The following is a 12,291-nucleotide window of genomic DNA, read 5'->3' on the forward strand; positions in this document are numbered from 1 at the left end:
GAACTACAAAGTTGAAAGTAAACTAACTAATCAAGATCTTAAGATGTAGAACATAGTTCTTAGTTAGATCTTGAAGATCCAAGACTCAAAGGTCTAGATCTAAAGTTATTAAGTTAAATCCTAAGTAATAACACTTGAATCTTTACTTTAATGAAACCATAAGCTATAAAACTTAGATTTTCGTCTTGTAAAGTATATGTAAGCTTTCAAGCTTTTGATTATGACAAAATAAGTAGACCATAAGTTATAGAACTTAGATCTATCACAAGTATATGAAGTTATAACTAGAAAGTTATACTTCTATGTTCTTGAACTTTTAAAGTTAACTTTTGTTCAAGAAAAATGAGATCAAAGTTAACTAGTAACACTTGACCATTAACAACCAAAATCACGAATTTAAACATGCTAGGAAATGAAGTAATAAACTAAGTAATCAAGTAACAAGTCATGGTTGTTCATACTTTAAATATTCAAGCCAAAGTCTTGATCTTTAAGAATGTAAACTTTAAGTTCACAAACATGAATCACAAGTATGAGTTTAACAACACATGAACTTTCAATCTTTCAAACATTAAATGTAGAACATAAACTAGAGAGTTTAGTTCTTGTATGTTCTTGTTATGAACAAGATAAATGAAGAACAAACTAAAGAGTTTGATTCATAATAACTAGTAAGTAACAACAACAACTACAAGTAATCAAACAATAACAAGAAACAAGTAAACAAACAAGCAATTGATGATGATGTTTGTGTAGCTAGGCTACGGTTTTTGCAAGAAAAGAAGAAGAAGAAAAAGCTCAAGTTGCTTACAATGTAGAGAGGAAATGAGAGAAAGGAAAGTTGCAAGTAAGAGTGTGAGTTTGAAATGAGAGAACTACAAGTGAGAAGTAATACAAAAGTGAAACAAAAACTCTCTCCAAGGCCATTGTAGGCCGACGGTCACTCAAGGGGAGGGAGGAGAGAAATATCCACAAGTTAATTTCATGTATTTGACTAAAAAGTTGGTTACAAGGTGTGTGTTCATGGGGATAAGGTGCAAGTAACAAGTAACTAGATTCTTACAAGTTAATTAATCTAGTTCCATCACAAGGTAATACTTGCATAAATAAAATGGGCTAACTAGTCCATTAAGGATGTAGGGTGGGCTCCTAAGTCCACTAATATTAATCAAAGCCCAAGTTCAAGTAATTAACAAGTTAATCCAATTAAAGTCCAAGTAATTAACTAATAACCTTAGTTAATTAAAATAATTAATAAAATCAATCATGAATGTAAATAATATTTGAAAATATTATTCATGTAATGTACGTGTGTCACAAAGACGTTTCGGGCATTTAAAGTCAAGTATGGTAACATGTAAATGTATATAAACAATACATTCATTAAATCACAAGTATTAATAATAATTATTAATAAATAAACGTTGGAAAATTCAGGGTCGTTACACAAAACATTAAAACTATGAACTCACCAACCTTTGTGTTGACACTTGTTAGCATGTTTATTCTCAGGTTCCCTAGAAGTCTTCCGCTGTTTGCTTATATGTTAGACAAGCTATGTGCATGGAGTCTTACATGGCATATTTTTCAAGGAAACGTTGCATTCACCAAATCATCACCATGTATCTTATTTTGACTGCATTGTCAACGGAAGTACTATTGTAAACTATTATTTAAAATGATTGTCTATATGTAGAAATCATCAGATATCGAAAACATTTGATTTAAATATTCATTTATGGTGAGCCTTTTCAGAAGAATGCAATGTTTACAAAACGTATCATATAGATGTCAAATACCTCGCAATGAAATCGATGAATGACGTGTTCGTCCATATGAATTTGGAGCGATCGTCACAGAAACTGTAAAAAGAAGATGGGTTAATAAAAGAACCTACTTTGCACGTGAAGTCATCAAATGCCGCAAATTGAATAATTCTTGTGTTTATTTTAGTTGTTATGTATAATAATAATGTAAAACAATCGAGACTTGTGTCTTGACGAAAGCTCAACAACACCCCTCAATCTTCCCCTCCTCCGCCTATGTGCACGATATCAAAAAGTGATTTATTCAATTGTATAAGTATCAAATTAGTTGCTATTTCTTGACTTGAATCTAAAAGTAATATAACGTCATATTGAAATTCCTGACTTTGTAATTTTATGCAAATTTTTGTTTTTAGCATTAGCTCCTTGTTAGCTCGTTTTTAATAATTTTAGTCGTTTTAAAATAATAAAATTATAAATTTAAAATAATAAAATTATAAATAGTAATGTAAAAAATCTAAGATGAAAGGATTAATATTCAGTAGTTTTTTTACAAGTGAATAATTATTATTTTAGAAATATATAATATATAATATCTAAATCTAAATATCTAATCTTGATTCTAGAAGATGGACTGTTTTTAACAAGAAAAAAGAAAAAAATAATTTTCCAAAATAGAAAAGGAAAAAAAGATCTAATTTCGTTTTCTACAACATTATTTTAATTTATAAATTTGAAATTTATGTCCGAAGCTCCGACAACGATTGTTTGAGACGCTCGGGTCACACATATTTCGCGTTCCATATTCATTTCACATAACTTTCACTTAAGTCTCCTTTTGTGACCACCATCTTTACTCCCTTTTTTATCTCCCCCCAAAATCACCTTCAAAATCAATTCTTTCATTCTGCAATTCAATCAAGAATCATTTTTACAACAATCCCATTAGTAAAGTTGCAATCTTTATAGCATTTGCACATTACACAACTCAAAAAATGATCTTAAATTGAAAAAGATTGTTTTTTTTTTCTTTGCTAGACCCAAAATCTTGATTTTTTATAGAAAAATGGCGGGTGGTGGTGAAGGTGAAGGAACATCGTTAGAGTTTACACCAACATGGGTTGTCGCCGCCGTTTGTACGGTCATCGTCGGAATCTCACTTGCAGTTGAACGGCTACTTCATTTCACCGGAAAGGTTTTTAATTTTTATTTTTTACTTGTGAATGGGGTTTAATTATTTAGCAATTTGGTTAAATTGAAGTCGTTGATGAGCTTTTTTCTACACTTAATTTTGTAATCGTGTGTAGAAATTAAAGAAAGCAGGTCAAAAGCCTCTTTTTGAAGCCTTGCAAAAGATCAAAGAAGGTATTTTCAGTTTATTTCGATATTTTATTTTGGTTATAAGCTGATAGTATTTGGTGAGGTTTGTTTGCATATTTTGGGATTTTCATAATTTTGAGTTTTGAGAATTAAAATACAATATATTTACTTAATTAATTAGGACTGTAAGGGAGATTTCCTTTTAAGATATTTATTTATTATTATGCTAAACACTTCATACAAGGTTTTTTTTTTTTTTTTTTTTTTTTTTTTAAATGTATATCTTTTTTTATATAAAACAAGAATGGACTTTGACTTTAAGGTCAATTATGCCAATTACGTACTTGAAGCTTGTAAATTGTAATAGGAACTTGATGCTTTTTGAGTAACGTTTAAGAACACTGTTACAAGTAGCAAGTTCTAGAATCTATATTAGTGAATAGGTTTACACTAAAGGTGGTTAACACTATCATACGTGTCATAACATGACCAAAACTCCAATACTTGATATACTTGATAAAATAAAATATTAAAATGCTAAAAGAATAACACTGTATCACCTTATAAGTTTCATTTCTTATTTTCTTGTATCTGCTCAAACCCTAAAGTTTTCCTTGTCAAGTAAATTAAGGCACAAGTTGTCTCTCATCTACACATCCTCTTTGCCATCAGTCAACACACTTAATCCTTCCGGAACATAAGGTCTGGACCACTCACTGTTCGTAAAAGTCGGCCGACACGTTGTTTTGGGGACTAGCCCGTCCCGACTCGCCCAAAAATGTCGTAAAAGTCGGTCAACGCTAAAAGTCAGGTCAAAGTCGGGCTGAGATGGTCGAGTCGAGTCAAAGTCGGGCAAACTCAAAGTTAGGTCAAGTTGTTAAAATATTGGTACAAACTCAAAGTGTCACTAAAAGTGCACCTCAAAGTGCCACTAAAGTGTCACTCAAAGTGTCACTAAAAGTGCACCTCAAAGTGCCGAATGTTTTTGATGCGGAGTTTCAAGGGGATATGGCGCATTACCACAAAGAGATGCCCCGCATCTCTAAGTGATGTGGCACATCACTAGCAGATCAGCAGATCTGGACAGGCGGTTAAAGTTAACCCGATTTCTTTTGTTTATTTTGGTGTATTGCTTTCTTGTTGGCATACTTTTGCTCATGTTATGTGATTTATTTTCACATGTGTGTTAGGTATCATCTAGCTTTAATAGGTGGCCTAGTTGGTGTAGTTATGATTATGTTCTTGCTTTGTTCTAGTATTTAAGAAGGTTAAATGTAACCATTTGAATTAAGGTAAACCATTTACAATACACATTTAGTTTGCACATTCCAAGTTCATATTTTGTTTACTACACTTCTATTCTAGCAAGTTATTTGTTGTCATATGGTATCAAGAGCTTGGTTATAAACTTGGTTATAAGTTTAGTCCTAAGTTAAACTTTGTGTGCAATTACTCAAAGTCTAAACTAGTTTCTTGCTAATCAAAAATGGAAGTCTCAAATGTAAACAATGGTGGTATGGTCAATGGAATGGAGAAACTTGTAGGTAACAACTACAAGTATTAGAAGATGTGTATGGAGGCTTTTCTTCAAGGTCATGATCTATAGGAACTTGTGTCTGGAGGTGAAGCCATAATTCCCATGGAAACTCTAGAGAAAGAAGAATCTGGGGGAGATTGGTTGTTTTCTAGGGGTGGAAACCGGTAAGCTAGAATATGGGTGTTTAATCTCTAACAAGGATTATGCAAGAGGTATCTTGGAGCATTCCAACATGGGGGAGTCAAGACACATGACAACTTCAATGGAACCAAACCTCAAGCAAAGGAAAGATTGTGAAAAGGAGCCAAAAGAGTTTACTTGGTTAAAGGGATGATTGGTGATATACTTCAACAAGTATATGGTGTTGTCAAATTGAATTGTGACAACGGAATTGCAATCAAGGTAGCTTCGATGCCTATGTTTTGTTCACGTGTTAAGCATATAGAAATGCTTTGTTGGTTTATTCGTGAAAAGGCTCGTAGCGGGGATATCAAGCTCACAAATGTAAAGACGGATGATGTCTTTACTAAAGCTTTAATGAAGACCAAGTTTCTAGAGTTTCGAGAGGTGGTCGGAAAGGTTAAAATGGTTGATCGGAAGTTTGCACCAAGGGGAAGTGTTAAAATATTGGTACAAACTCAAAGTGTCACTAAAAGTGCACCTCAAAGTGCCACTAAAAATCAACCTATGTCTTGCGCGAAGTTTTCAGATTTCGGTATGCGTGAAATGGAAGAATGCGGCGCTTCCCTTCATAGATGCGGCGCATCTATGCACCAAAATGTGCCGAATGTTTTTGATGCGGAGTTTCAAGGGGATATGGCGCGCATCACTAGCAGATCAGCAGATCTGGAGAGGCTGTTAAAGTTAACCCGAAATCTTTTGTTTATTTTGGTGTATTGCTTTCTTGTTGGCATACTTTTGCCCATGTTATGTGATTTATTTTCACATGTGTGTTAGGTATCATCTAGCTTTAATAGGTGGCCTAGTTGGTGTAGTTATGATTATGTTATTGCTTTGTTCTAGTATTTAAGAAGGTTTTGTTCTAGTATTTAAGAAGGTTAAATGTAACCATTTGAATTAAGGTAAACCATTTACAATACACATTTAGTTTGCACATTCCAAGTTCATATTTTGTTTACTACACTTCTATTCTAGCAAGTTATTTGTTGTCATACAAGTCGATGGTGTCACATGGGTGAATGGTTGGGATAAGAAATTTAAAAGTTATCATATACATGAAAGGAGATTATGTATCTAATGAAACAATAAAGTCAAGTGGTCGTGCCCTAATGTTCCAAATGGGAGATATATGTGTTAGCCGATGACATAGACGATGTGGAGATGAGAGACATAAGGTGATGGACTGTTTCTCTTTTAACATATTATCAAGTGTTGGCCATGTTATGAAATGTATATATAAGTGCACTTTAAAATATTATGGGATGGGATGGGATGGGATTTACGTATGAGTTTCTTTTGACCATATCACTGGTATTATGATTATTTTTAAAGCTGCAAGGAAGGAATACTATATTCCCTAAAAATATTGAAAATGTATCTGCAATTTGATTGATACTTTTGTCATATTTTGGGCAGAGTTGATGCTGTTGGGGTTTATTTCTCTCTTACTAACTGTTTTTCAATCAAGAATTATCAAAATGTGCGTGAGGAAGAGTTTAATGGAGCACCTTTTACCATGTTCATTGACTGAAATGAACGACGCCGAAAGTCCTAAGCCTGAGGCTACGTCTCATCTTCGTCATTTGCTTGCGGAAGAAGCAACGGCTACGGGTTATTGTGCTATGAAGGTAATAAATTTAGTTCATATTCATAAATCATAAATTGTCTTGTATATGAAAAGATGCATATTATTCCCAGTTACTATATATGTAATCTTTTAAAATCAATATCTATATCTTCCCCTTTGGGTACTTTTTCTTATAACAGAATAAGGTTCCACTGTTATCTCTTGAGGCATTGCATCATCTACACATCTTTATTTTTGTATTGGCCGTTGTGCACGTCACATTTTCTGTTCTCACGGTTGTATTTGGAGGTGCAAAGGTTAGTAAAATAATATATATGATCTGTATTAGATTCCTTTTTTTATAGTTAATATATGTTAGGCATCATGTAGATACGACAATGGAGGTATTGGGAAGAATCTATCAGTAAAGAAAATTTTGACCATTCACAAGGTAAATGCTATCACTTGACATTTAGTTTTAATTAAAATTGGTCTTATAGTGTGTTGTTGCTATTGACTTTAGTTGATTTTTTTCACTTAAAGTAACAATGGAGAAAAGTTAATTATTAAAGTGCCTCTTGAGGTAAAAAACAGATTACAACTTTTGAAAAACTGTAAATTTTATAATCCATGTTGTAAATAATGCAGGTTTGTATGGTACAGTTAATCAAGTCATCTTTTAAGGTAGTCGAACATTATCCAACCAATAAAAGCTTAGAGCTTAAGCTCGTTGTTCAAATATACCACCTCTACTATCAGTAAATTGTACACTTATCGAGTTATCGTTTAAAGTACCACCTTATACAGAAAATCTATCGTCTCTTGTAGCATTTGACACATGGGTTAAGCAAATTGTTTATTTTATTTATTTGAAGTATGAAAATATAAACTTTTAAAGTAGGAATTTGCTAAACAACCCTTAGGGTTGTCGTTAGTGTGCTTTCAAGTGTTGTACTGAGCAGTTACATACTCACTTGAAAGCGACCCTTTTTAAATTGTACAATTATTTTATGCACGTTAAGGACAGGCTTTAAGAGCCGTCGTTAGTAAAATCCCTATAGATGATATTGTTAAATATTTTTAGCTTTCACTTTTTTCTTTTTTAGCTCGTTTCTAATGGATGCACTTTGCTTAGTTATTAAATATTCACCCTGTGATAGGCTACTTTAATTCAAACATTGAACTACTGTGATTTACAGTGTTGAAGCCGAAAGTCACTCAAGTTAAAGATCACGATTTCATTAAGAACCGTTTCTTGGGTATTGGTAAACGTTCGGCCATTCGAGGCTGGCTGGTAAGTTGTGAAACATTTTTTGCTCTTTAAAAGTGTGTCCTGATATATAAGTTCTGTTCAGGATAAACAGTAAATGAACAACTACAGCTTGTTTTGTGCGATGAATGAATTCTCTACATGATAGTAAATATGTTTTTAACTTCTATGAAGAACATGATTACAAAGTTTCATGCATAAAATGTACACTTTTGGTTAATTTCGAGCCACTTTTCTATGTACATTATCCTGAGTTAATCTTTTGACCTGGTAAACTATTGAATACATAAAAGATTAATTTCCTTTTTTCCGGCATAGATGTATATGTTGTGACATCATGCACATGCATTTTAACAATCATGGTATAACTAAATTTATTTGTTTAATTTTTTATTTTTTTGGAACATGTTTAATTTTTTAGTGACTTCTATTCTTTTATGAGCTTTACAGCATTCTCTTTTCAAGCAATTTTACGGATCAGTCACCAAGTCAGATTATGTAGCATTGCGTTTGGGATTTATTACAGTAAGGATCTTAATCAAAGATACATAGCTCTCGATCTTAAGGCCCACTTTCTCATTTGTTGACTTTTTGTTGACTTGTTTCTTTTCTTGGTATAATTTTCTTTTGTAGACACATTGTAAGGGTAACCCTAAGTTCAATTTTCACAAGTACATGATACGGGCTTTGGAAGATGATTTTAAGAAAGTGGTTGGTATCAGGCAAGTGGTCCTTCATCTCTAAATAGTAAATATACATATACTATGTTTATCCAAAAATAACAATTTGCATTTGATTTTGATTTTATACCTTTGAACATACTTCTTCCAAATTTGAAGTTATAGTAGATTCTTTCACTCTTTAATCTCCACTTTCTTATACTTTTTTTCGTTTTAATTTCATGACGGCTTTACTTTATTTAAAAAAAAAAAATCATAGTATAGTACAGGTTGTATTTCAACTCACTTGTGAACGGGTCAAATGACTAGAATAGGAAAAATGGCTTTTGAAGAAACGTGTCGAAAGAAATCACAAGAAAAATCCTAATGCATAAAACTCCTAATTTGTTTTTTAAAGTTTGGATTATCATTGAAAAGATATAAGTTTTACAATCATATTAGACAAATTGTACGATAAAAAAACTAAAAAGTCAAAGGCATTGTGGTTTATGGGTTCATCTAAACATGTTTTCTGATTTTGATGTTGTTGTGTGTAGCTGGTATCTATGGGTGTTTGTGGTCATTTTCTTGTTACTGAACATTCACGGTATGCAACCACATTCTATTCTATAACTAATTATATACTCGTATAAATTTTGAACTTTTTCCTCTGCACGAGTAACTTAATTGTGTTTCTTATAATTTTAGGTTAGTAGCCGTTATGTAAGATTATTTGAAGACCTTGCTACATTGTAGCTATAGATAGATCTATCACATGTTCAAAAACTTATCTTCGACTTCCGTATTTTCTAATCGTATTTAATAAAGTGTCATGAAAAAGTCTAAAAATTTAGACTTTTTTTTCTACTTATGATTGATTTTTTTTGCTTGGCATTTTACAGGTTGGCATACATATTTTTGGATTGCTTTTGTCCCTTTCATTGTAAGTAGTCTATCCAAAGTGTACCAATCGTTTACCTTATGCCCTTATAATAAATTCACACATATGGCTCGTGAGGATTGCATGCAAAGTTGCAAATGTATTTCGTTTTGTGATGCTGTTGTTCTTCAATTTTTAGGCGTTTTTAAATGATAATATCCATCATAAAGACTCATATTTTGTAGCAGCATTAATAAGATAAATAAAATTTTGTTGCTAGCTTCTGCTTGCCGTGGGAACAAAGCTTGAGCACATAATAATTCAATTAGCTCATGAGGTTGCCGAAAAACATATAGCCATAGAAGGTGATTTGGTTGTACAACCGTCTGATGATCATTTTTGGTTTAAACGGCCCAAAATCGTGCTTTTCTTCATACATTTTATACTTTTCCAAAATGCATTCGAGATTGCTTTCTTCTTCTGGATTTGGGTACGTCTCATGTCTCCATAAACATATAAAATCACATGCAAAAAATATAAATTGATTATCCACTTGTCATTTGTCATAATAGGTTCAATATGGCTTTGACTCGTGCGTGATGGGGAAAGTACGCTACATCATTCCTAGACTCATCATCGGGTAAAGTATCCGTCGGTTAGCCCGTTCGGTTTCTGATTGGGAAACTTGCAACCACCAAACTAACCGAAACTACAGTAATAAACTTATCGATCGAATGATTTTATTGCAGGGTATTCATTCAGATTATGTGCAGTTACAGCTCTTTACCACTTTACGCTCTCGTGACACAGGTAATTTTGTCAAGATCTGATTATTGTTTGTTTCTGAGAATGTGATTATGAGGTGGCAATTTCGATTCGATTACTTTAGTTAAATTTGGGTTAAGTTTCGGTCTAATGGGTCAAATGGGTAAAATTAACAAGCCTGTTATTCCGCTTCTAGTGTGTGTGTGTTTTGTTTCACTATACAAACAAATCTGATATGTTTTCATGTTCATATTCTAGATGGGAACGAATTTCAAGAAATCGATATTTGATGAGCATATTCAAGCTAAAGTTGTGGGTTGGGCTCAACATGCCAAGAAAAAAGCACATAATGGTGGAGCTAATGGCTCGAGCCATGATGGCTCAAATGCCCAAACTGCACCAACTGCTGCAGCTGCTGCTTTCAAGGGTGGTATTCAACTTGCTAAATTGAATCAGAACCAGCAGCCGCAGTTGTGAAGTCGCAACATGTTGCGGAGATGCATATATGTTAATATAATATGGTAGTAGTAAAAAAAATAGGGTCAATCAATAACCTGGTTTTGTTGTGGTGATATAGTAATCGCGGTTTAGCGAATTTTGCATTTGGCTCTGGAAATATGGGTAAATGATTAAGGAGAAGGTGTGTAAACATATAAGGTATTATTGGTGACATTTGACTAGTATACCTGTCAATTGAGACCCAAATACTCAAATTCGGGTCAAATGGGTCAAACATTCGGGTCAATTGGGTCTTGAGAAAAATTAGGCCTAACAATGTAAATGAAAACTTAAAAAAAGATTCAAATAAATTTCTCTCCAACCTATTGAGTCCTATACAAAAAATGAATGAACAGGTCTAATGGGTATCAATACTCAAAGATCAATAAATAGAAATAGGTCTAATGGGTTTTGTGAATGGGTCAAATGGGTCAAGCATAAAAAGTTTCATCCGTCAAAAATTTATAAATCATTCATGTTTATATCATTTATTATGTATATTAATGTTTCTTATGTATATTAACCATATATGCTAATAGCCATCAAAGTTTTTTTAGTTTCAATGTATTTGGAATGTAGTTTTGCGTTTGCGCTTACACTGCATCCGGCCCCTCATCTTTGCCTCAATTTACACAAGGACCCCTCAATTAACAATTAACCATTAATTAACCATTAACCATATATACTAATAGCCACCAAAGTTTTTTTAGTTTCAATATATTTGGGATGTAGTTTTGCGTTTGCGTTCACACTGCATCTGGCCTCCACCAAAGTGTTTTTAGTTTCAATGTATTTGGGATGTAGTTTTGCGTTTGCGTTCACACTGCATCTGGCCCCTCATCTTTGCCTCAATTTACACAAGGACCCCTCAAATTTACTTTTTCTCGGGGGTAAAAAGTGTAAATATACAATTCTATTAAAATAAAAAAAACTAACTCCACCCGAATTTTTAACGGGCCCTATCTTTTCGCTCGATGCGAGTTAAATTTTTCCGAGCCCACCGTTCAACTCAAAAAAATCCTACGAACACAACGGGACTAACTATACGCGAAGGAACACTAAAAAAAAACGTTCAATACCTCGGACAAAGTTTTTTTAGTTTCAATGTATTTGGGATGTAGTTTTGCGTTTGCGTTCACACTGCATCTGGCCCCTCATCTTTGCCTCAATTTACACAAGGACCCCTCAAATTTACTTTTTCTCGGGGGTAAAAAGTGTAAATATACAATTCTATTAAAATAAAAAAACTAACTCCACCCGAATTTTTAACGGGCCCTATCTTTTCGCTCGATGCGAGTTAAATTTTTCCGAGCCCACCGTTCAACTCAAAAAAATCCTACGAACACAACGGGACTAACTATACGCGAAGGAACACTAAAAAAAAACGTTCAATACCTCGGACTATATTCAATACATATACACACCTATAACACGCTCCGTTAACTATGAATACGCAACCCAAAGGCCCCGCGGCATCGCGCGGGCTCATTTTTCTAGTTTAATAACCAATAATAACTAAAATAATGTAAAAAATGTAAAAAATGTAATAAAAAAAAGTGATGTAACCCGTTTGACCCAATTGACCTGTGACCCGTTTCAACCCGTTACCCAAACCGACCCAACCTGAACCATTTTGACCCGTTTAAAAAATTGACCCATTTGACCTATGATCCATTTCAACCCAAAGCCATTTTGACCAGTTACCCAAACCGACCCAACCTGACCCGTTTGCCAGACATACATTTGAGGTTACTCTTGGTGGTTAGTAATATCATATTTAACTATACATGGTGTTTGATTTGCATGTGTTTGTGCTGTTATGTTTAATTATTGCATCTAGAGAAAACAA

The 12,291-nt window shown here is 33.3% G+C and overlaps 1 protein-coding gene across 1 annotated transcript; it reads left to right on the top strand.

Moving 5' to 3' along the window:
- The first annotated feature begins 2,601 nt into the window (after positions 1-2,601).
- LOC139904425 (MLO-like protein 1) lies at positions 2,602-10,694 on the top strand. The gene is made up of 14 exons (XM_071886361.1): positions 2,602-2,961; positions 3,074-3,131; positions 6,220-6,431; positions 6,571-6,687; positions 6,761-6,821; positions 7,570-7,664; positions 8,091-8,165; positions 8,274-8,362; positions 8,857-8,906; positions 9,202-9,242; positions 9,460-9,669; positions 9,752-9,819; positions 9,929-9,989; positions 10,203-10,694. The coding sequence occupies exons 1-14, from the start codon at positions 2,833-2,835 to the stop codon at positions 10,419-10,421; spliced, it is 1,485 nt and encodes a 494-aa protein (XP_071742462.1). The 5' UTR covers positions 2,602-2,832; the 3' UTR covers positions 10,422-10,694.
- Positions 10,695-12,291: the final 1,597 nt, after the last annotated feature.

This window comes from Rutidosis leptorrhynchoides, chromosome 4 (assembly GCF_046630445.1).
Source record: "Rutidosis leptorrhynchoides isolate AG116_Rl617_1_P2 chromosome 4, CSIRO_AGI_Rlap_v1, whole genome shotgun sequence".
NCBI classification, from domain to species: domain Eukaryota; kingdom Viridiplantae; phylum Streptophyta; class Magnoliopsida; order Asterales; family Asteraceae; genus Rutidosis; species Rutidosis leptorrhynchoides.

Bases quoted from the DNA above. Each gene is read 5' to 3' on its own strand.
- LOC139904425 (XM_071886361.1), top strand. From the start codon at position 2,833: ATGGCGGGTGGTGGTGAAGGTGAAGGAACATCGTTAGAGTTTACACCA. The intron at 6,822-7,569 runs GTAAATGCTATC...TGTGATTTACAG, and splicing joins AAATTTTGACCATTCACAAG to TGTTGAAGCCGAAAGTCACT. The intron at 8,166-8,273 runs GTAAGGATCTTA...TTTCTTTTGTAG, and splicing joins TGCGTTTGGGATTTATTACA to ACACATTGTAAGGGTAACCC.